Source organism: Rhea pennata, chromosome 1 (assembly GCF_028389875.1).
Source record: "Rhea pennata isolate bPtePen1 chromosome 1, bPtePen1.pri, whole genome shotgun sequence".
Classification (NCBI taxonomy): Eukaryota; Metazoa; Chordata; class Aves; order Rheiformes; family Rheidae; genus Rhea; species Rhea pennata.
The window spans coordinates 88,491,263-88,515,580 of NC_084663.1; the positions used below are offsets into that span (position 1 = coordinate 88,491,263).

A 24,318-nucleotide genomic window follows, 5' to 3' on the forward strand; every position below is an offset into this window, starting at 1 on the left:
AGCCAATGGACTGAGGAAACCGAAGGGAGTGTGAGTTATGATTGGTGGTGCCGGGAGAGGGCGGTACACTCAGGGGTTGTTGCTAGGTAGAGTAAGATGGCTGCTTTGGACAGGGTCAAGGTGTTGGTGCTAGGCGACTCCGGTGAGCGTCCCTCCCTCTTCTCCCCCTCCCCCCGAGCAATACGCGCGCGCACAGCGGGGGGGGGGGGGGGGGGGGGAGAAACGGTTCCCGCCCCCCCCCGGCCAACTAGCGTGGGGAAGGGCCCTTCCCCCCCCCCCCAACACACGCCCCACCACCACGGTGACGGGCGGCGCGTGCGCGCGCGAGGGGCGGCTGCTGTCTCGCGCTGCCTTCAGCCCATCGCCGCCGCCCGCCCCGACGAGAGACCCGCCCGGCTCCACCCGCCGCGGCCCGTGTCCCCGCGCGGCCGTGACGAGCAGTGGCGGCGGCCTCGCTGAGCTTCGGCGCTTTGCTCCTCCGCCTCCCCCCGGCTCTGTGCCGCGGCCGTTGGGCACTGACCGGTGGCCGTTAATGGCCGCCTGGCGCGGCGGCCTCGGACGTGCGTTCGAGGGGGGGGGGGCGCAGTGCGCTAGGCAGACGTTACACAAACGCGGTCGTTCACTGAGTGCGTCTGTCAGTCATTTCGCAGCATTTGACCTGCTTTTATCCCAGGCGCGTCCACTGATCGGGTGTTGTCCTCTACGTGCGTTTGCAGGTGTTGGAAAGTCTTCGCTAGTTCACCTCTTATGCCAAAACCAGGTGTTGGGGAACCCATCTTGGACAGTGGGCTGCTCAGTGGATGTTCGAGTAGGTGATATTCTGACTTTGTACACAAAACTTAAAATGCAAAAGAAGAGAACGAGCTTGTTTCCAGTGTTGCGGGCAGTGCTTTTTTGTTCCAAGCTCAAATCTCGTTTGGGCTGATTGAGATTTCAGTTCTTCTAGGGGATGCAAACTAAGCTTAAACATTTAATAACAAGAATTTTACTTTTTGGATTTTGATTCCAATCTTTAGTTAATTTTTTCTTTTCGTTATTTTGCCCCCCAGAAAGAGATGTCTTTCAGTGTTTCAGTTTGCTGAAAACTTTAATCTGTTAGAGCAAGTGTCAGATATGTGCAGAGCACCTTTGTGAGCAAATTGTGACTTTACAAGATTGCTATCTGAAGAAGCCAAGATGCCTGTTGTTCGTAGAGCTTCCTTATGCAGAGACTACTAAAGTGCTGTAAGTTTATGAATGGCCCATGTAAATCAGAGGATGGAGAACTTAAACTAAACTTCCCTGAGAAACAGTCAGCACACAATTAAATTGTCATCCAAACATATTGCAGAACAGCTTTTGCTGGCTCTTAATAATTTGAGAGTACTGAGCATGGCCATAGAATTGCTTCTGTTGCGGTCTACTCATTGCAGAGCCTAGTATTGGAGGAATGTGACCTTACTCACCTGGTAGTTTTTGGCCTGCCTGCAGTCCTGTATAGGATAGTGATAAATGCTTCCTGCCTTCATTGTTGGATGCTACATTCTTCCTAAAATGTTTCACCATAGGTTATGAATGATCCTGTCCTGTTATCTCTGAGTTTTATCTCAAAGAATGCCAAATTATATATCCAAAATTTTGGGAAAGAAACATTGAAATCTTATTTGACTGTGGAGCAAAACTACACAGCAAGTCCTGGGAAGAAGATTGCTGTTTGATTAATTTACTTGAGATATCGAGAATTTGGAGAGTAAAAAGATATCATCATTCTGAATCTGGTGTAGTCACCTATGCTAATACTCTCAATTATGCAGTATTGTCTTTCAGTTTTAACAAATGCAAGAAATCACAGCCTCATCTTTTCATCTGCTTTAGCAGCCCACTATTTCCAGACGCTCCACGACTCCTTAGGTTTGTTGATGTTTAGGAGGAAAGAATAGTCCCTGCTGATTCACCAAGCTTCATCTCTTGTAGGAGCTGCAGTGGTTACTGCCTGGCTCAGTCCAGTCATTCCTCTTCTACTTGAGAGATTTGGAATGATGTCAATGTTAGAATTTACAAAGTTCTATGCAAATACAATAGTCCTTTCAGCTGAATGTTTAAGTGTTGTGTAGATTAACTCCTGCAAGGTGATGCTGTAATTATGTATGGTATGAATTTTCCATCAGATTCATGACTACAAAGAAGGGACTCCAGAAGAGAAGACCTACTATATTGAGCTGTGGGATGTTGGAGGTTCAGTGGGTAGTGCCACTAGTGTGAAAAGCACACGAGCAGTATTTTATAATTTGCTGAATGGTAAGTTTACATGGAGTGAATCTGTTTTTATTACTTTCTGCTACCAGCTGTCTCTTGGGTTTGGGGCAGGATTCCTTCAGTCTAGTTGAGTGCTATGTTGTTCTCTGTACCGATTCCCAGTACATTTATCCAGGAAGGACTGATACCATTCTTGAACAAAATTTTGTGGACTCAGTTTTGAACTGGAAAACTATTTCAGGCAAGCCTATGCAAATGAGCTTCATCCAGCATTTTACTTTGTGTTGCTATACTGGTATTGTGCAACTGGCACAACAGGGAGTCTTCGAAGTTGCAGTGGTGTCCCTTCCGGCTATACTTGTAGACATGAGTGCTGGTTTCACTTTTCTAGGTCTGATATAGAGACTCAATTTATATTTTTTTTGTCTGTTCTGTTCCAAAACCCAAACCAGGGAAAAGTTTGCTGCCCATAAAGCTCTTAAGTGAACTTTGATGGTTATATCCCACCCTGGCAAGTTTGAACAGGTCTCCCGTAAAATCTCAATAATCTAATAACTATCTTGGCCTCTGTTCACTTAATTTGGCAAGTGATTTTTAATAGCTGAATCTTGCAACTTGCTGTTACTAGAAAGATAGATGTTATGCCTTTGAAGGGATGGTATACCTTCTTTTGAAATATTGATCTGTAGGTCTAGTAGTTCATCTGTAACACTAAAGTAGCATATAAGAGATTATGAGTATAGTATTTATAATGCAGTATCACATTAGATACTGTCTGGGTACTATTAGATACTGTCTGTTAGACATGCAAGGATAGTTCACTGAAAATAAGAGAATGCCAGATTAATCACTGCTTCAGAAAATTTAGTCCCAGATGTTCTATTTTGATTCTCATTTCGTGTTCATCATCATTTGAGGGCCTTTCAGTAATGTGTTAAGCCATACAAAACATTTGTACTCTAATTATTTAACTATTTTTTTCTTTTTCCCAGAAGAATAATTGTGAGTAGGTGTCTCTTGCTTATGTTGTTTAGCAAGACCCCTCTAAATAAGGTTAAAGTTGAATTGTGCCCTCAAGACAGAGGCCTCAAAGCAAGTTGCTTTGCCAGATACAAAAAGTTGGTTTCTTTTTGACACCAAATCCACGATATTCAAGTTTGTGTTGCTCAGACTCAGAAATATCCTAAACAATACATTAGGAGATGAAGTTTTGAACTTTTGTTTCTGACTGATAATAGATGAAAATTTGAAAATTGGGTTATTTTATTAGCATTGCACAAAAGATACTAGTCAGTTCACATATGAAAATTGTAATCTCTGGTAGCCTCTAGTTTCTTTCATGAGATGAATTTCTTCAATAGAGCTTGTCTCACAAATTGCCTCTCTCTGACCTGATGCAAGAAAAGGAGTGCATTGCTTTGGCCTGATTGCTTGTCCTTTCTGGGCTTGCAGTGATCTGAAAAGTTTGAGATCAAAAGGCAGTTAATGTTTGGTTACAGCAGCATCTGTGCAGACTGTCAGGGAGACTTGGTTGCTGAGGAGGTTAGCTATCTTTCACTGTTGATATGACCACAGATCATCAGCTTTGATATGTCTGCATCTATTTTGTAGATGGCAATAGTCTGGGGCAGTGAATAGGCAGAAACCACAGTAAGATGGCGGTTTGCAGACATTTATATAGCAAGAACATTTCTTTCAATAGTACGCGGTCATGCTTGCTCTTTCTTGATGGTGACACAGTCCTTTCTATTGTTCCAACTACTTGTGAAGCTTTTCAGTGAAGCAGGCAAGGAGACTGACCAACTGAAACTGTAAGTAGGGGAGAGAGGCTGTTATTTAGGCTGAGGATGTGTGGAAGTGGAGAATGTGTCTCAAGTTATGCAGCAGTACCTGTGAATCTGTTGTCATAAGCCAAGTTTTCTTGTATCAGGTTTTTTCTCTCTATACTGGGCTTGGACACACAGTCAAGTTGCTCTTTTTCTGCTAGTACTGAGATAAATGCTTTTAAAGAGTGATACGGTTGTGACATGTTGGGAAGATGCTCATTTTCTGGTAGAGCTCTCATAGGAGTCTCTGTGCAGAGTAATGTGGAGCAGTGGAGAATGTGTTTGTGGTTTGCTCTTACTGTGTACAGTGGGTGGCATCTTTGGGAGCTAAGGTGAAAGTTTAAATGAAATAAATTTTCTACACCTGTGGGCTGTGAAATGCATGTTGAGAACAAATCCTGATAATGATAAGGTGTATAATGCTGTCTTATCCTTAAATAAGTGATGGTTTAAAGTCTGGAGGAAGTGAGAGCCTTCCACAGGTGGCAGAAGGTGTGAATAAATAGAAGATATTTGCTAGCAGGAGTTGATAATCGAGTTAGGAACTCTGGTTATCAGAAGTGGGTGTCTGTTAACAGCACAGCTAGAAAGTTTGGCTGGCAATTTTCCTATCTCAGGATTTACATTTTGAAGGCTCATGGTAATGAAAAATGCTGGAAGCTTAATCTTAAATACATGGAATCTTATTAGTTCCTACCAGCCATTTGGTGGACTGTGAAAGTTCATCAGAGGGTATTTCCCTTTTGGATATCTCTGCAAGTACATAGCATCAGTTCTTGAAAATGCAGGAAGGTAATGGGGCTCTGTAAATCCTTCAAAACAAAAAAAAACAGCCTTTCTGTTTCTTAGATAGTGTGAAAAGAGAAGAGTTATGTGTTTACCATGTAGGTAGAACAGTGAAAGGCTGTATTATTTCCTGTGCTAATACAGAGTTTCAGTATCATTAGGATTAGATTATTAGAAGGTTAGAATAGAATCAGGGACTGCCTGCCAGCCTGTTGCAGATTAAAATTTAAGATGAGTGTTTTTTTCCTCCTTTCTTGAGTTTTTCCTCTTAGCTCTTATGCAATTCCTGATAAGGAGCTTTAAAAAACTGTTGCATTATGATATTTTCACCTTAACTCATTCACTCTAGTTCAGCCAGTTATATTTCCCAATGTTGGTTCCTAGACGTCTGGGAATCTGCAGGTGCTGTTTTGATAGGAAAAGGAAAAACTGTGTATCATGAAATAGCATCTTGCTGCTTACTTTTTTACTTCAGGGATAATTTTAGTGCATGATCTAACCAACAAGAAGTCATCCCAGAATCTATATCGCTGGTCTTTGGAAGCACTCAACAGAGATGTTGCTCCAACGGGAGTTCTAGTGACAAATGGGTGAGTGAAAAACATACATATACCGTAAGACTTAATGATTCCAGGCTATTTTGGAAGTATTCATTTATCCCTAAGATGCTTGAAATCCACAGGAAATTAGACAAGGCTTGACTCTAAGAAGGAAAGAAAAAACGGGATATGAAAGAATTTTTTTTTTCCCACATTGCTGAGCAGGTCATTCTGCCTCTAGATTCCGTAATTATTTGGCTATGGTCAAATGTGGTTTAAGCGAAAAACTCTTTTCTGTGTCCTTTATTTGTCTGAGGCCTGTGTGAGAGTGGGTCAGTTTCCTGATATCCAAAGACTTGTGTATCTTTTTCTGAGATATGCAGAGCCATTTTCAGGAAATGTCACGCAACATGCCTGTGTTCTAACAGACTTCCCCTCACAGCACCAGGAGCAAGGAAGCTTGCTTAAATTTGAGCCAGGAGCCTGGCTTAAAAATCTGCTTAAAGATCATGGTCATAATTAGCTTCCCACCATCTTGCCAAGTATTTCCTGCTGTATTTTCATGCTGCTGTTATTCATACAATAAGGAAGTTTTCAGATCATTGATATATCACACACATGGGCAGTAAAAAGGCGTAACTTTCTGAAGGGGAAAAAGCACAGTTGTTTGTCTGTCTGTGCTGATACAGCGGTTTTTAAGAAACATGAAAAGGAAGAGGGATTTGCATTGCATGAGATGGAAGTTTCTTCAGTTTTCTCCACCTAAAGACTATTCATAACTGTTTTAACTTTTGAAAGCTTCACTTCTATCAGGGACAGATGCCTAGTCTGTCACAATTGCTGGACTAAGTTCTTGGTGTTAATTACTTCCTGTTAATTTTGCTTTAGGTAATAATGAAAGACAAGTTATTATCCTAGTTGAGGGGAATGATTGGCACTTGTATTTTCAATTACCCTTCTATAAGATAAATAATATTGTAGTAAAATACGTACCTTCACTAATATCTGAATCAAGGCTTGTTGGAATTCAGCTTGCAGTGGCTATCTCTACTGGAATGTGGAAGAATTAGTAACTTGACACCTCAAAAATATTATTGCAACCATCTTTGATATGATGTGGAAACAGATAGTGTTTCACAGTGGCAATTTATTTCCTTGTCACTCCTTAAAAATATTTGTAGGCGTTCTTGATACTAAGAAATGCCAGTTCGCTGATACGTACTGTCTGCACACTTACAGCCATCAGTCCATCCATGATTGTGTCTGCTTTCTTCAACAGTGATTATGACCGTGAACAGTTTGCTGATAACCAGATTCCACTACTGGTCATAGGAACTAAACTTGATCAGATCCCAGAAACTAAGCGGAATGAAGTTTTGACCAGAACAGCTTTCTTGGCTGAGGATTTCAATGCTGAAGAGATAAATTTGGTTGGTATCTTTGCCACCAATGTTATTTTTCTTTTATGTAGCAGTGATTCTGATTTTCAGTAAGCAAAGACCTTGTTAGAAAAATCGAGTTTCTGGACAATTTCTCAATAATGCTGGAGTTAAGCAGATTTTGATTGGCAGTCCCCCTTGCTTGATGAAGCAGTCATCTTTGTTTCATTATAGAGGTATGTAGGGGATAGATAAACTGGTCTGAGTTTAGAACTGAGGAGTTAAGTTTTCTCTTTCCTGTTCTTAGTCCTGACACAGACTATGTTTGAATGAAACATCAAAACCCCATGTTATTTATTTTGGTACATGTTTATGTGTGTATGTATGCTTGTGAATGCTTACATGCACACACAAACTTGTATACAGCCTGTAAAAATCATTAGCTGACTAAATAGCTGCTGGTGGCCAAAGGTAAATATGGAGACAATAGGGGGAGTCTTGGATTTTCAGGTTGCCTCACAGCAGGGAAACTGATCTTTGCTGCAGTGCAAGGAGCCTAACCTGCAGGCCAGGCTGGAGATACAGGATAGTGTAAAGGAAAGTTGCAGATCAGATACCTTGCTTAACATCTGATTAGAGTTGTATCTGTGTCTTTTTCTGATGCTATACCTCTAAAACCATTTGGTTGCTGTTTGTCTTGAAGAACTTGGATTAGATTTTGTGTTTAAACCTCCTACCTTCAAAATTCTGTGGCAGAGGAAACCTGCCACTTTATCTAAATTTAAAACACTTAACAGTTTGTTATCCCTTCCCAACCAGTTTGGTCCTCTTTATTTACAAATCACTGTTTTTCTCTCAAACGAATTTGAAGCTGTGATCAGAGCAGATACGTTGTATTTGTCTTAGCTGATTGCGTGTGCATATTTCACAGAAAAGTGTTCGGTTTCTTCATGTATGGCTTCCTTTTATTGATTTTTTTTTTGTGCTTAGTGTGTTGTTGTCTTTTTTATGTTCTAGGATTGCACCAGTCCTCGTTACCTAGCTGCGGGCTCATCCAATGCTGTCAAGCTAAGCAAGTTTTTTGATAAGGTAAGTCAAGTCATGGAAGTTATGTTTTACTGTTCTATGTATTGAACCCTGTCTGTGCTTTGAGCATGGAAAAAGAGTTACTTACTCCTTTCACTTTCCACTTTTTGAGCTGGTTCTGGGAAGGTATGGGGAGGCCAAAGATTACTCTGCATTTGGAAATCTGATTCTTGGTCCGTATTATAAAGCTACAGTTAGCACTGTTGTTCCTGGTTAAAGCAAGGCTCAGGAATCAAAAAAAATGTGCTGCTCTCCCTTCCACACAAGAGAGCATATCAAGGCCTGCTGTGAAAATGACAGAAGGAATGTTCTGGTTTAAGCCGCTTTGTATCCCCTGGACAGAGTGATCATAGTGAAGCAGATCACATTCCTGTAACCAGTCGTACTTCAGAAAAGAGGAAATCTCTCATGAATTTCCTTTGGAGGAGAGAACAGATTGTACAGTGATGCACATTCTTAGACTGACGGTGTTGCTACCGCAGGTATCATTCAGCACAGAGTGTGTAGGTTATTCTTGGAGAGCAAGTCAGGCTGCCTGAAGTACTACTTAATGCCCAGGAATTCTTAGAACCAGTGAAATTGTTATGGCACCTGCAGAATTCCCTAAGTATGAGCCTTTGCTGGTGCTCAGAACCACCCTGCCTGCACAGAGAGGTGGAAATAACATTAACTCTGATGCAGTAAGGAGATACCCCAAACATTGCCTGCATTACTAACGGGGGCTAATTACATTAAGTATGTAGAAACTGAGGCTAACACTCAGCTTTACTAAGAATGTTGGAGGTGTCAACTCCTTTAACATATAATAGCCTAGCACTTAGAGTAATAGGCCTTGAGCAGGAAACTGGGATTCAGATTCCTCTTCCCACCATTTGACCATGAGTTTCAGTGCTCATATGTGAAGTGTTGGCTGAAGCCTGAGGTTATAAATGTGTTGTGCCTGCTAAGATCATTCTCTGATTGTTTTTCCCAGGTCATAGAGAAGAGATACTTTTTAAGAGACGGCAATCAGGTTTGTTACGTTTTCTTCCATCTTTATTTTGTTTCTCTTAGTAGAATGCTATCTGTGGATAGAGTATTGTTTAAAAGATGGGCTTTGTGTGACTTAAATGCTTATTCATGCTGGTTGATGACTTTTTAAATCTGTGGGAGCACAGCTACCTTACATGGACAGAAAAATGGCTGATTTTTGTCAGTGAAATTGTGATTGACTGTGAAATAATTAAAAAATGCTGATATAGTAGAAGTTGCAAGACTGACATGAAAGGGGAAAATAGTATCTCTCTCTAATCTCTTAGCTTCAGTCTGATCAGTTGCAGATTTAGGCCAGAGATGCTGTCTTGAAGGTCAATCAAAAGGTTGTTTTCACAGCTGGACATAGCATTTTATGTTTTCTGTCGGTAGTTTCTGTAGAACAAATGGAGCCACTGGAAGAATAACAGTATGATACTAGCAGTAATTCATTCCTGAATGGTTGAATTACCTGGTTTCAGTAAAGTTGCTGAAAAACTAGCAAAATGACTCTTGGTTTGGACAGATCACTTCAATTTTCTTTGCCCCTCATTTTTGCGTCTGCAGTCTACCCTGCAGAGGATAGTGAGGTTCTGCTCATCATAATTGCAAGGTGCTTGCAAATTACAGTGAATAACATCACTGAAATACAATCAAACTAAATATAGCTGTGCTAAAAATGCCTTAGGGAGAGTGGAAAAAAAAAGTGAATTGGGGATTACATAATGCTTATTTTTCATTAGGATTTTCTTCTGCCTTTTAAAAACAAATTTGCTTTTTCCCATTTCAACTCTGAAAGATGCCTTTTTCTCCCCCATCCCACCTCCACATTCTAATAGAAGGAGGTCTCACTTTCATGGAGATAATACGTTAATGCAGAAGTCTGCTGGTGTGCTGGCTGCCTTTGATTCATGATGTAAGATTTTTGTTTCACAGAGTGGTTGAGGTTGGAAAGGGCCTGTGGAGATCATCTAGTCCAACCCCCTTGCTCAAGCAGGGTCACCTACAGCATGAGACAGGATCACATCCAGATGGGTTTTTTATATCTCTAGAGAAGGAGACTGCACAAGCTCTCTGGGCAAACATGTTCCAGTGCTCTGTCACCTTCACTGTAAAGTAGTTCTTCCTCATGTTCAGACAGGACTTACTGTGTTTCAGTTTGTGCCCATTGCGTCTTGTCCTGTCACATGGCACCACTGAAAAGAGTTCTACCCCATCCTCTTGAAACCCCTCTTTATGGTATTTTTAGACATTGATAAGATTCCCCCCCTCAGTCTTCTCTTCCCCAGACTAAACAGGCCCAGCTCTCGCAGCTGTTCCTCATAGGGCAGATGCTCCAGCCCTCTGATCATCTTCGTAGCCCTGCGCAGGACTCTCTCTAGTAGCTCCATGTCTCTCTTGTACTGGGGAAGCCCAGAACTAGATACAGTAGTTGAGATGTGGCCTTGCCAGGGCTGAGTAGAGGGGCAGGATCACCTCCCTCGACCTGTTGGCAACACTCTTCCTAATGCACCCCAGGATACCATTGACCTTGCTGGCCACAAGAGCACGTTGCTGTCTCATAGTCAACTTGTTGTCCACTAGGGCTCCCAGGTTCTTCTCCACAGAGCTGCTTTCCAGCTGATCAGCCCCCAGCCTGTGCTGATGCATAGGGTTATTCCTTCCTTAAGTGCTGGATCCTGCACTTGCCCTTGTTGAAGGGCAATTAACCAACTCTGCCCAACTGCCAACCAAAACTGCCCAACTCTCCAGCCTATCCTGGTCTCTCTGAATGGCAGCACAACCCTCTGGTGTATCAGCCACTCCTCCCATTCTGGTGTTGTCAGCAGACTTGCTGAGGAGGCACTCAGTCCCTTCATGCACGTCATTGATGAAAAAGTTGAGCAGGACTGGCCCCAGTACTGGGCCCCAGGGAACTCCACTAGCTACAGGCCTCCAACTAGACTCTGTGCCCCTGAGCACAACCCTCTGAGCTCTGCTGTTCAGCCAGTTTTCGGTCCACTGCCCTGTATGCTCATTTAGCTGCACTTCCAGAGCTTCTCTAAGAGGATGTTATGGGAGACGGTGTTGAAAGCCTTGCTGAGGTCAAGATACTCAACATCCACTGCTTTCCCATCATCTCCCCAGCCAGTCATGCCATCGTAGAAGGCTACCAGATTGGTTAAGCAGGATTTCTCCTTGGTGAATCCATGCTGGCTACTCCTGACCACTTTCTTTTCCTCCCTGTGCTTGGAGATGACATCCAGAAGGAGCTGTTCCATCAGCTTTCCAGGGATGGAGGTGAGGCTGACCGGCCTGTAGTTTCCTGGATCCTCCTTCTTGCTCTTCTTGAAGACTGGAGTGACATTGGCTTTCTTCCAGTCCTCAGGCACCTCTCCAGTTCTCCGTGACCTTTCAAAGATGATGGAGAGCAGCCTGTCAACATCTGCCAGCTCTCTCAGTACTCGTGGGGGGATCCAAACAAGGCCCATGGATTTGTGGACGTCAAGTTTGCCTAAAAGGTCTCTAACCCAATCCTCCTCGACCAAAGGAAAGTCTTCCTTTCTCCAGACTTTCTCTCTAGTCTGCAGGCCCTGGGATTCCTGAGGGTTGTCCTTAGCAGTGAAGACTGCAGCAAAGGCGGCATTCAGTAGCTGCCTTTTCTGTGTCCTTTGTCACCGGGGCCCCTGCCCCATTCAGCAGTGAGTGCATGTTTTCCCTAGTCTTCCTTTTGCTACTGATGTATTTGAAGAATCCCTTCTTGTTGTCCTTGGCATCCCTGGCCAGACTTAATTCCAAATGGGCCTTAGCCTTCCCCATCACATCCCTGCATACTCTGACCACCTTCTCATATTCTTCTAAAGTGGCCTGTCCCTTGTTCCACGTTCTATGTACTTTCTTCTTCTGTCTGAGTTTTGCCAGTAGCTCCTTGCTCATCCATGCAGGTTTCCTGTCCCCTTTGCTGGACTTCTTTCTCCTTGGGATGCACTGCTCTTGAGCTTGGAGGAAGAGATGCTTGAATACTAGCCAGCTCGCTTGGACTCCTCTTCATTCTAGGGCCTTAACCCATTGGATTCCTAAGATCTAAGATTTATCTTATTTGATCAGTTTTAGTGAATAACCAGAGATTATATGCTTTATGGCCATGTGCAAAAGATGGCCTGCTGATGACTTCTTTGATATACTTCACTATCAATAGCTCAAAAGCTTAAAATGGATGTTAAATAGTAGGCAGTCACATTTAAAGAGACAAAATCCAAATGAATTAAAAATTTCAGTATAACCTCATAATGATATGATTTGAAACTATCTATTTAATGTAAATTGTATAAATGTGTTTGACTGTTGTGCAACAGGTCTCCTCCATCATTCATGTTTTAATTAGTGACTTTAATAGTACAAGTGCTAAAGGAGATAAGTTTTTTTGCTATAGTATCCTGCTATTTTTGAGTTATAATGATTACATTTTTCTTTTCTGAATTCCCAAAGCAATTTTGATTAGACAAACTGTTGTGCGAAATTGCCCAGCTTTCCCCTAGGGGTGATTGCTTTTTAAAGTTGAACAAAATAACTCTTTGATGAATATGTTGAATATCTGTTTAAGTACAAGTCTTGGACCTGAAAGCATTTACAAAATTTAAATTACAGAATCACAGAACAGTTGAGGTTGGAAGGGACCTTTAGAAATCACCTAGTCTAACTGCTCCTGTTCAAGCAGGATAACCTAGAGCAGGTTGCCTAGGACCTGTCCAGATAACTTTTCAGTATTTCCAAAGATGGGAGACTCCACAATGTTTCTGGGCTACCTGATCCAATGCTCAGTCACCCTCACAGTAAAAAAGTTTTTCCTTAGGTTCAGATGGAGCTTCCTGTGTTTCAGTTTATGCCCATTGCTTCTCATCCTATCTTTGGGCACCACTGAAGAGAGTCTGGCCCCATTCTCTTTAATTTTAATTTTATTTTTTTTTTAATTTGATCTTTAATACAGAAATTGTGTTTCTTCAGTGCACTTTAATTTTGGGTAAGCTCTTTAGCTTTTCTGATTTGCCAGGCAAGTGTGTAACCTGAGCAATCTAGTTTGCATTGTAAATTACATTCTCTTTCCATGCTATACATATATGCCCACATTCTCTTGGCTTTGGGCAATTGTTTCATCTGTAATGCTTGGATGACACTTTCCTTCTTAATATACTCTATTTGTTATGAGAACATGGCATTGCTTTTGGGATGTATTTACTGAGTCTTATTTCTGCTTGTGTGTAGTTAGTTCTAGAGTTATTTCTAGACTGTAATCTCATCGTTTCATACTGCTTCCAGTAGGACAGTCCTTTAATACAGTATTAGAGATCATTAGATCTCTTTCTTTTATGAGATTCCTGAGTGCACTGTATTGTGCATCTGTTTGAAATACCATCAAGCCAGAGAAGCTTGTGATGGTTTGGAGTAGATTTTCTTTGTAAGCACCGATTGTCATGAGGTAAGCTGTGTCTGCACATAGGCTGCAAAATCAGAAGTGATAATCCTTTGCATTGTTTGCAGCCTTTTCCCTGCTGATGGTTTTCTTAAAGCTTTTCACCAACTGTCCTTTCAACGACCAGTGAAGTGCTGCTGTCTCAGGGTACGAGGGATTAAGTCTCAACAGCTGATTATTACAGCATAGTAACACTGTTTTATAGTTTTAAAAGTAAGTGGAGGAAAGATTCTTATATGCAGTTGCAACTGGGAGAAACAGGGACTTTGGGCAGTATTTGACCAAGAAATTAAGACTTTCATTGCAACCCTTTCAAGAAGCCTTAGGGAGCTCTGGAGCACAAATGATCCAGGCTCCGATTTTATATCTTGTTTAATAGATGGTGCTCCTCTAGGAGTAGGCTGAAGCATTTCAGTCCTGATTCAGGAGCCTGCATGGAAGAGGAAGGCGTTATTTCAGGTGGCTTGGCAACAGGCATATTAACGAGGGCTAGAGGGAGCTCATACCAATTCTGACGTGACATCTTTTCCATCTCTAGATTCCTGGCTTCACAGAAAGGAAGAGGTTTGGAGGAGGAGCAGTGAAGAGCCTTCATTATGACTGAACAGCGAGAATAAGTTGAAGATGGATTTCCTGAGTTTCTAACAACATTCCCATTGGATGTTTAAAGACGATAATGCTTGTGTCAGGCAGAATAAAATGAAACCATGCTTTGGCCAGGTAAACTGCTGAAGCTACTTTTGCTGGAAAAGACTTGAGGAAGAATTTCCAAAATCTAATTAGAGATCTAAACTCATTCTTAGGCTTGCAGGCCTTCTGGATATATGGGAACTTTAGAGGGATGTGTGCAATAAATTCAGTGCCTCCCACACTGCTGTGGGAAATGTTGTCATGCATAGCATGTATATTTGATGTCTTTTTCTCCATTTTGGAAGATTTATGAACAATCTTTGCAATGAATTACATTAATCTTACCTCCAGCTGAAAGATGATACTGAGTGGGCTTCTCATATACAGTAAAGTGAAGGAAAAACAAACAAAATGTAAGGATGGATAAGGAATGATCTGGAAAATACAGAATGCCATTATTAAATAAATGGTGTTATCTCACCTGGAACACACTGTTCAGCTCTACTCAGAAGTGATAAAAGAGAAATAGGCAGGAGATAAAAAAATTTGAAGCACAAAAAATCATGGATGGAAAACAAATGGCATTCATTCTGCTGCTTTAATTAAAATTGTTTACTTTGGAGAGGACAGAAAAAGTCAGGTACTCCCGTTTATCTTTTCATAATTGAAATTCCTTGTTATTATATCAAGTTAAAAGGCAATGCATTGAAAGTTGATGGAAAAAGTATATTTTTATAGAATGCTTATGTGGAACTCAATGTGAAATGATCTTACTAAAACTGAGAGCTTAGTGGGTTCAGAAAACATGAAATACAAGAACAGCCATTGTTGAATTAGGATGGATAGAAATCTAAAAGGGATATAAAGCCCCGTAAAGAGTAGGAACCAAGTAAGGATGCTCAGAAAGAAGTAACTGTGATAGGGCAGTTTCCCTCACACATCTAGTGCTAAAGATGTAGCAGACTTGACAAAGAGGCCTGCTGCTCTGATTTGCTGTGCCAGCTGTTAGTTTTCTAAATATCTCAGGCTCTATATAATTTCTTACCTCCCCAGAACTATAAGGAGTGGTAAAAGCCAGGTAAAAGACCTTTCCTTCCTCGTAGTTACCTCTAATGGTTAAAGCCTCTGGCAGGCAGAGGCTGACTAAGAGCTAGAGTTAGATATAAATACAGATTAATAATAAATGGGAGTAGAGGAAAGTAAATGCTAGTGAGAAATTGACATTGAGCTGAGTTCTGCAGTCTCCAGATTACATCTGCCTGCAGCTTTTCTCTAGCAGCTGCCTGGAATTAAATGGGAAACTGCCTATTGCCACTAATCAGACACAAAAATGAAAGCTAGGTGCACCAGTCAGACTTATTAAAAATAAAAACATGAATACTTTGCTTTTCCTTTCTACAGGCCGTTTCCCAGAGGTTCTCACAGCATTTGCAAACATTAGTGCAGTCCATTTTTAGATGGCTGTATGAAATAGGATATTTGTTTACACTTTATGATGTGGGAAAATAAGGTTTCAGACTGTTCATACCAGATAACCTGTGCTTGAGTTATGCAGCTGATGACAGTACCAATGTCTCTCTCCGCTCCTTTGACAATGAAATCTGAAATTATTTTCCCAAGGTCAGATGCTATTTTAGGGTAATCAGATCTGGGCTCCCTCCTGTTACCAAGGAGCTGCAGAGAGAGAGAGAGAGAGGAGAAAAAAAAAAGAAAAAAAAAACTATTTTCTCTTTCACGCTATGGCTTCTTTAAGAGACTTGAAAGTGTTGCAGAGTAAGGGAAGCCAAGAGCACCCGTTTAGACTAAGATACTGCTCTACATAATGGTAACACAAATTGTTGATTTGGAGGAAGCAACTTCCAAAGCAGCTCCCTTCAATTAATCAAAAAAGAAACATTGTGTAGTATGGTGGAAGGTGGCCTAAGCCTTAGACAGGACTTAACTTGTATTTGTGCATTTCGCTCAAGAGGCTTTACAGAGAAGAAACTGATTCTTAATATGAGAAATCTTTGAAGGTGAATTCATGCTCCAAGAATAAGAGAGAATGTATATGTCCAGGGCATCCATGGAACGGAAGCTGATGGTAGTTAGGATTTTAGGACAAATTAAAATGAGATACTGTTACGATAGGAGGGAAAGAAGATAAAGGGAACAACAACTAAGGAGGAGTACATGAGCAAGCAGCAGGCCAGTGTTAGCAGGCTGAGAGGGGAGTTTATTCAAGGCTCTAGCTCCTGCTCTGGGCTCAGCTACGTCTATCTGCATGCCTTCGTCCACCTGTGAGCCATGAAAACTCATCGGGAATTTCTATCGCCTACTGAATTGACTTCCTGCATGGCCTGGCAAGCAACTTCACTGGTCAGTCTCACTGTTTCCATTGGCAAAGTGAAGGATGCTTCCCTGGAGGCATAGTCCTGATGTATCTGTCTATCAAATTACACTGCTTTCAACACATTTTGAATTAAAGAGTCTGTATTTTTATTGTTTTAGTCTTGATCATTTAACTTGAAGAAAATGAGGACCGAAGGTATTCCAAGCTGTTTGTGTTGTCACAGTATTTAGTCTGATAAGACCTCCTCTGACTCTGTCCTGCCATAAACTCTTTCAATTTCAATACAGTTGGTTTTAATGCACTGAAATATAGCTGTCGTCTGGTTATATTTCTAACAGTTAAAGGCCAAATTTATGTGCTGTTCTCTATCAGTAGCGCTGAAGAATGACTGCAGACCCATCTGACCATGATTACAGTGTTTTAGCATTTGCAGTCCCAGATCAAATTGCCATGTAAAATACACATTTTTCTCCTGTTCATTTTTACCTGCTTTGCTTCTTGTAACGTTCAAGCAGGGACAAGTTAAAGTTAATAACACATTTTGAGTTACGTTTAACTAAAATCCTGAAATTTCTTGATTTTTTTATATGCTTTGCTTTAGGATAATTGCAGTATCCCTGTTTTGTAGTTCATATATATAACCATCACATGCTCTCAGTTTTAGCTCTATTTAAATATCTCCATGCTGTTCTTGTTTGGAATAGTAGCTTCAGTTTTTCTAAAGGTGATAGAGAAGGAAGCTATGGAAAGCAGGCAGATAGAATAATAAACAAATGGGAATTGGCATAAGCCCTTCCAGGCATCGTTAGCCTGCTGGGTAAGTTTGGTGTGGAATTAGGTGCATCCTCTATTTTAATCAGTGGTGGTGACTCCATGCTCAAGGGCCACCAGTTTAACACAGTGCCTTGGTTGTGTCCATATTGCTGTTGTGTATAGATCAAGAATATCTCGCACCTGCTGTGAGGTACATTGAATGATCAGGATCCAGCAGGTGACTTGGAATGACCATCCCTTTTCCCACATCTTCTTTCATCCATTTGCCCCTTACTGCCACCTCCCTTTCATGCTTCTGCCTTACACCTGTTTTAAAACCTCTGAGCAGCTGTTTTAAATTGTCACTGTAATAAAGCTGTGTTCAGCTTTTTCCCAGATATTCAGTGCTCTGCACAGCCTAAACTATGTGTGTTTATGTCACAGGCTAGAGTGAAGTGATTGTCTCATACCTGTGTTAATACAGTGTTAGGAGTCCAGTGTCTTAGGTATTTTAATATAAATAGATTCCCAATCCAGATAAAGGATCTTATTTTTTAGACCTCAGCAGGTAACCACAGTCATATATAATCTTTCTTCTTAGGACAAGAAATGAGTAATGGAGTCACGTATTCTGGTGATGTTATATTTACATTTAAAGGGATTGCTTTTTTCATTTTATTTTTATTTTTTTTTTTTAATAGAAGAAAGCAGAGGCAGTTTCCTTGCTTTTTGCACCTCACCTTTTTCAGCTGCCAACAAAATGCCTTAGCTGCAGGCATGGGGCTGTGCCACCAGGTGCTGTCTCTGTGTCAAACTTCACTTCTCCTCCTATACGTTTCAACTTTCCTTTCTCTGTCCCTCTCTTTCTGCCTCCCTACTCCCTTTCTCCTTCCCTCTCTGATGCCTCTGTCTGCCTGACCGGCCTCTGTGCAGCCCTTTCTCCCCCTTTCTGTGTCTCCAATTTCTATCCCCCCTCCTGTCCCTATGTCCCCACTCTCTTTGTGATCCCCTCCGCCTCTTCCCCCGGCCTGCCCTTTCTCCCCCATCTCTTTCTGTCTCCATCTGTCTCCCTCCATGTCTCGTTCTCTGTTTTCCTCTCCCCGTCTCTGTCTGGCTGTTTTTGTCTCTTGCCATTTCTCTCTCTCTGTCTTGCTGTTTCTCTTTTCTCTCTCTTTTTCTCTATCCTTTTTGTCTGTCTCTGTCTCTCTGCTGTGTTTCTCTCTTTATTTCTGGTTTGTCTTTCTTTCCTTGTTTCTCTCCATGTCTCCCTCTTTCTCCTTTTCACCTCACCCTCCCTCTCTCTCTTCCTTTCCTCTCCTTCTCCTTTTGTTTCTGTCTTGCACACATGCACACTCATCCCTGTATCACACATCAAAACTTTTTTCACCCATTTCCTTTAAAGTGGACCTACTCTCTCTGTTTCCTCAGCAGAAATACATGCCCAGATGCTGTGTGCCTAATGCTCTGTCAGTCTGAGCTGTCAGTGAAGGTGCCTTATGTATATACTTTGGAGATGTGTTTGGCTTCCCATGCACGCACAGGTCAAACATACAGCAAATGTACAATGAGCCTCCTCTCTTCTCGAAATGCTTGGCACAGCTATTCTGCCTTACTGTGGGCACAGTCAGAAGTATGAATATGCCCTAAATAGGGAAAAACTCCCAAATACGCCCTCTGATTTCCAAACAGAAAAATAGACAACCCATGAGTATTGAAGTTCCTGAGCATACATTTTTGTTCTAGTAGCAACAGGATTGCCTGCTTCTTGCGGCAGTGTTGTGTAAAGGTACCACTGGCTTTGGGGGTGTAAAACCCATCCATTAGGGTTTGGGTGCAACTGTAATGCAAATGTTCATTATTGATAATAGTTTGTAAAGGCTGCTGCAATATGCTCCATCTATCACAAATGAAATATTAACTGCTGTTTCTGTTGACTAGCAGTCAATAATTTTTTCAGTTAGGTTCAGTGAAGCCAGTGCTTGAATCATCATTTCCCAGTTGATAAGGAGGTGACAGCTTTACTGTAGGGAAAGCTGCATCTTTTTTTCAGCAAAGGGAGCTTTATCCTTCAGTGTCGTCTTCTTTTGTTACCCAGCTCTTCTATTAGAAGTTATGTTCCTGCCTGGCTTTCCTTATTAGGATGCTGGTTACTTTGATTCCTTCATAGGGCTGAGCATATCTGTGGCTTAGTGCACTAGTTTTCTTTGACATAAAGCCATTATCATTATTGATGAACCTATCACTAGCTGGCAAGTTACCAGCAAGTGCTCAGAGGTAAAGCTTTTCTAAGGCTCTGCTTTGCTATAGTCCTGTGCACTAGGGCTTCAGATGAACATGGTGTTTTGGGAAAAAATACTGGGTAGATGTTAGATGGAGGAGGGGAAGGAGAACAAAGCCAGTGCCAATCCTCTCTAATTTCAAATGTCTAATCAACTGCAAAGCTCCTTTACCTAGTGAGGACCTAATATGTAATGAAAACATTGGCCTTACAAACTAAGCTATTATCTCCTTGCACTAGTGTGGTTTTATCAGCAAAAGGGGGAAGTGGGATATGGAATCCCTTTGTGTTTCTTTATGGTACATGAGAATATCCAGTGAAAGGGAAGAAGTTGAGTAAAATCTTCATCACTAAACTTAAGTACTAACACAATGGAAAAATGATATGCAGTCGAAGGGCTTTCCAGCTGAGCAGGCGAAGCTGCAATAAACTGATGCCCGAAAACCGAAGCTAAACAGATCTTGAAATAAGATGTAGTTTCCTAACAATGAGAGTGATGACACTTGAAACAGTTTATGGAAGAAAGCAGAAGATTTATCATTGTTTGAAGTTTTTCTGGTAGAATTGGGTAGCTTTCTGCTACCTTTACCTGAATGATTTAATTCAATTTTGAGGAGAAGTCCTCCAGCTTGTTTACACATGAAGTTGGCTTGGATGATCAGAGGTCTCCATGTTCTCCAAAGAGACTGTGAAATCTAACTTCTGCAGTCTGGCTTCTTAGCCTATTTCTGCTGCAAATATTATTAAATATAGACACGTGCTCTCTTTCTTCTGCTTTGGTTTCCTATCTGTGAGATAAAGCTTGTTGTGCCCCTTGGGCTTAGTAATACACGGAAACTCTAGTTCCATACCTACTAAATTGCACAGACAAATTCCTGCTCAGCATATGACCCCTACTTCCTTCAGAAGGATGTCTGCTACAAGACAAACTCTAGCTCTTCCTTGACTAAATCAACCAAACCAGAGTCAGTGCAGCACTGGAAATCCAACCGAAAGATCAGAGTTACTTCTTTTGAATAGGAGAAGGAGCATGAAGTAAAATAGTGTGTGATAACCTATGCACAGTTATGCTTCCATTGACCTGAGAGTTAACATTTACAAAGTGGAAATGCACTGCTGGCTTTGGGTTAAAGATTTATTAAAGGACGAGGAGGCCTAGTAGCTTTGGAGGTTAGGACTAAGTTCAGGGTTTTTATCTTGCTGTCTGACACTCTCCTCTCTTCCTGAGGCTTGTTTTGCAATGGCTGATGTGGACATGGTGGGCCGTCCTCCCCAGATGAAACAAAAAGGTTACATCACAAAATTTAATGACTATCCAAAATCAGCTCCCTCCTCACCAGTAGCACCAGAGAGGGAAGAGCAGAATAGGCCAAAGTGACTAATTTTTTTCCTGACTCCTAAATGTGGTTCTTCCAGCCTGAAGGCAGAAGCATCACAGCAAGGTGCAGTGAGCAGGTGGCTTCTCCAGCCTCTATCCAAGCAGCATCTGCTTTATGCCTAAAAGGCACTTGTGCTCTCTACTGCAGACAACTCTAATGACCTTTCCTACACAAATAAATGATAATAATTAACCTGTCTGGCACCTGCTGCTGAATGACCCCAGAAAAATGACAAGGACCTATTTCATAACAGCCATTCTACAAAAATGTACGTGTTAATAAAAATGTCTGTTTTGCTGCAAAGCTGTTCATAGTGACAGAAAAGTACAAGTATTGCCTTATTGTCTTATATTATGACAAAGGGCTACAAAAAGGAATTCAAATAAACAGGTTCTAAAAGTGGTATACTAGCAAATAAAGGAAAGATCTGCTCTAGAGAGCTTGTGTAGGATTTGGCAGTGCATAGTAGATTAACAGAGAACAGATGAGAATTAGGGAGGATGAGATCACAGAAAGACAGAAAGAGGTGGGAATGAATAGATCAATAAATATGTACCTTAATGCATTTTAGCTGCACAGGGCTAGGCAGAAGATGAGATTTATCCTTTTAGGAACAAGATACCTCACTATGAAAAGCAATGGTCCACTGCAGCAGCAGGTCCATGGTCCCACCAGGAAAGATTCCTGTCTCAATCACCTCTTGCACACACTGCATGCCTGTGCCGAGTCTGGCAGTTTACCTAAGTAAAATTCCCAAATGTTTCAAATCTTTTGCTCTGATACAGCATCTGCTGTAGTTTCCAATGTTCTGTGGCATATGGTAGAAGATGGCACATTGGATTTCTAGCAGGGCATGTCGCCTGTACCAATGATGAAACCCATCACTGCTACTCTGTGCTGCTGTGTTAATGCAGGCCTGGCTAGTCCTGTTCATACTAGTCCTCTTTTTTAAGCCACGTGAACATGTTCAGACCTAACCAGCGCAATAGTGTGTAGCCTTGCACTGTAGCTCCTATGTGCACAGGACAGAGCAGCTTTCATTTTGGGGCTGGACAACCACTTGCTACAAGAAGTGATGGTGATCTATGAGTTACTAGCTGTAGTCCTATCACCACGGTAGCACTGGCAGGCTACAGCCCACACTTGGACCCACTGCACTAAGTATTGTACAGATAGTTATGAAGGCGTAGGCCCTGCTCTGAAAAGCTGTACCCCAAGAGGCAAGTACCCAGGTGAGAAGACAAGGAGGGATGTACAGCCTTGCTTCTGTCACATATAAGGAACCATGCATTGCATAGGAGGATGCTAACAGAGAGCCTAGTGACACAAAGGGGCTGCTGTCACCTTATTTCTCCCCATCTTTTCTCCAAGGAACCCAGATCCTTCACCTCCAGCACCTGAACTTGTGATATATCCAGAAACAAGAAGGCTTTTAACACACATGTTCAGAAGTCTGGTTATTTGAGTCTCCTTTGTCTACTGGATCAAACACGAGCTGCCTTGTCTTCATTTTCAAAGGTTCTTCCCATTGTCCTCATCTTTCATTCACTATTGAGATGTTGAACAGTGGATGCCATATTCCAGGTGTTAATTTTTCAAGTAAACCCCTGGTGTCTTTTCTCATTCTAACTTTCTTATTTAGATGAAGTCCTCATAAATCTCCACAAAGCTTCTGAAGATGCCTGTGAAGATGGTTTGTACCTGGTAAGCTGCTGTATCATACAGGTGCATACACATCACATGATAGCTAATACTGATGCATTTTTTTCTTTTGCTTTTTCAAGATTTCTCTCTTGGATCTTGTCATTTATTTCAGCTAGAATCCTTTGGGGGTAAATACCACATTAAGGTATGCACTGGACAGATGTCGTAAGACAGGTATGGCAGAATGATAGCTGAGAAGACACTGCATTTCTCTACTTCTAATTCATTATGCTTATGAATCATGTTTATATGATAACAAAGACAATTGCTGTAACATTAATGAAGTTCATGTGTACTGATTGTTTCATAAGATCTGTATTTAAGAGCTGCTGCAACTAACTAAAGGGATTGGCTGGGCTAGGTCAGAAACACCATATAGGAATATAAGGAAAAAAAAATTGACTGTGAGGACAATCTAACAGTAGAACATGCTGCCAAGGAAGCTGTGCAGTCTCCATCCTTGGAGGTTTTCAAGTCTGGACAAAATCATGAGCAGCCTGGTCAGATCTCCGAGCTGACCTTACTTTGAGCAGGAGGTTGGAATACAGACCTCCTGAGGACCTTTCCAACATCAATTATCCTATGGTCCTGCAGTCCTAAGATCAGAGTTGATGGCCAAGGAAAGCTAATATGGAATTTGGACACAACATATGGTTCTGGAAAGGGCCAGCTCTCCCACTCCACTATCAACAAGCACAGAGTATAGCTGCTTTAGGCAAATGCCTATGTCTGGCTCAAAGGCAAACCCTCCTCTGCAGCACTTAAAAAGTGGCAGCTCCCTGTGGCTCTGAAATATTACTCAGAGTGGTATGGAGACCTACTGGTCTTTAGCAAAGAAAAAATGTTGAGACTTGCCCCTCTTGGAGCCACAACTCCCTCTGACTGCCATGGCGTCACACTAGCTGGTCACTACTGTGGGGAGTGAAGGCTTCCAGGGTGCTTCAGGAGATGAGTGGATGTTAATGCCAGGGTCACGTTCAGATTTCAGCCTGTGCCCTCCAGACTTCCTCCTGGAAAGACCAGTAGAAGAACAAGCTAAAGAAAGGAGAAAATATTGCTTTTTTTTTTCCTTTCCTTTGAGGAGAGAGAAGAATCCAAAGTAAAAATAAATAACATCAATTATTTTTTCTACAACTTGTGGAAATGCAAAGTTATTTTCATTAGAATTCTGTAGCTACTTGCTTTGTTCTGCTCCTGTCCTTATTCAACAACAGCTTTCTTGAAACTGTAAATATTTCAGAATTTTAAAAGCCCTCTTCACTAGCTCTAATCACTGGGATAGAGAATCCTCCTTTACTTTTGGCCCAAAACTGCTGCGTAATGTTGCTACACAGGGTTTCACAAATATCACTATCTTCACCAGAGCTGGGATGTGATCCTTTCTACCCCTTGTGTACACAAAGTAGTCTAGCTCAGAAGCATAATGAACAAATATTTGTTACACATTTAGAGTACCATATGTGAAAATTGCTAGAGGTATAATTTTCCAAAGAGTGTTATAAAACTGTTGCAAAAATGGCTTTTTTTTTTTTTTTTTTTTTTTTTTTGCTCTTAAGTGTTAAGTACCTTCTTTTTTCCCCAGTGTGTAGGAATTAGAGTTCATTTTTTAACAGTTAACGGGAAAAGGAGCTGTGAGGGAACTTTGAGGGAACATTTATCTTTAAATAAGTCCATGGATTGGTTCAATGGAGAAAGGCCTGTGTTTGGTTAAATGCAGACTGGGCTGAGTAAACAGTTTGAAAACTCCTTTGGACTTTCTCACTTACGGCACAGTCCGTTTGCACTCAGCCCAGTTTGGTCCATGCAGCTGCTGTCACCCAAAAAGTATCATCTAGAAGCATTTGTTTGAAGAAGGCAACGACCGATCACTTTGGCCAAATACCTGCTTGGAGTTTGCATCTGCTCAGAGTGACAAAGGAAGCAGGGGGAG

General features: G+C 41.5%; 1 protein-coding gene across 1 annotated transcript; it reads left to right on the forward strand.

Annotated features, from left to right (window-relative positions):
* Positions 1-77: 77 nt before the first annotated feature.
* On the forward strand, positions 78-16,581 carry RABL3 (RAB, member of RAS oncogene family like 3). Its single transcript, XM_062571711.1, has 8 exons — positions 78-142; positions 717-808; positions 2,148-2,277; positions 5,323-5,437; positions 6,666-6,816; positions 7,783-7,854; positions 8,825-8,863; positions 13,851-16,581. The coding sequence occupies exons 1-8, from the start codon at positions 97-99 to the stop codon at positions 13,914-13,916; spliced, it is 711 nt and encodes a 236-aa protein (XP_062427695.1). The 5' UTR covers positions 78-96; the 3' UTR covers positions 13,917-16,581.
* Positions 16,582-24,318: the final 7,737 nt, after the last annotated feature.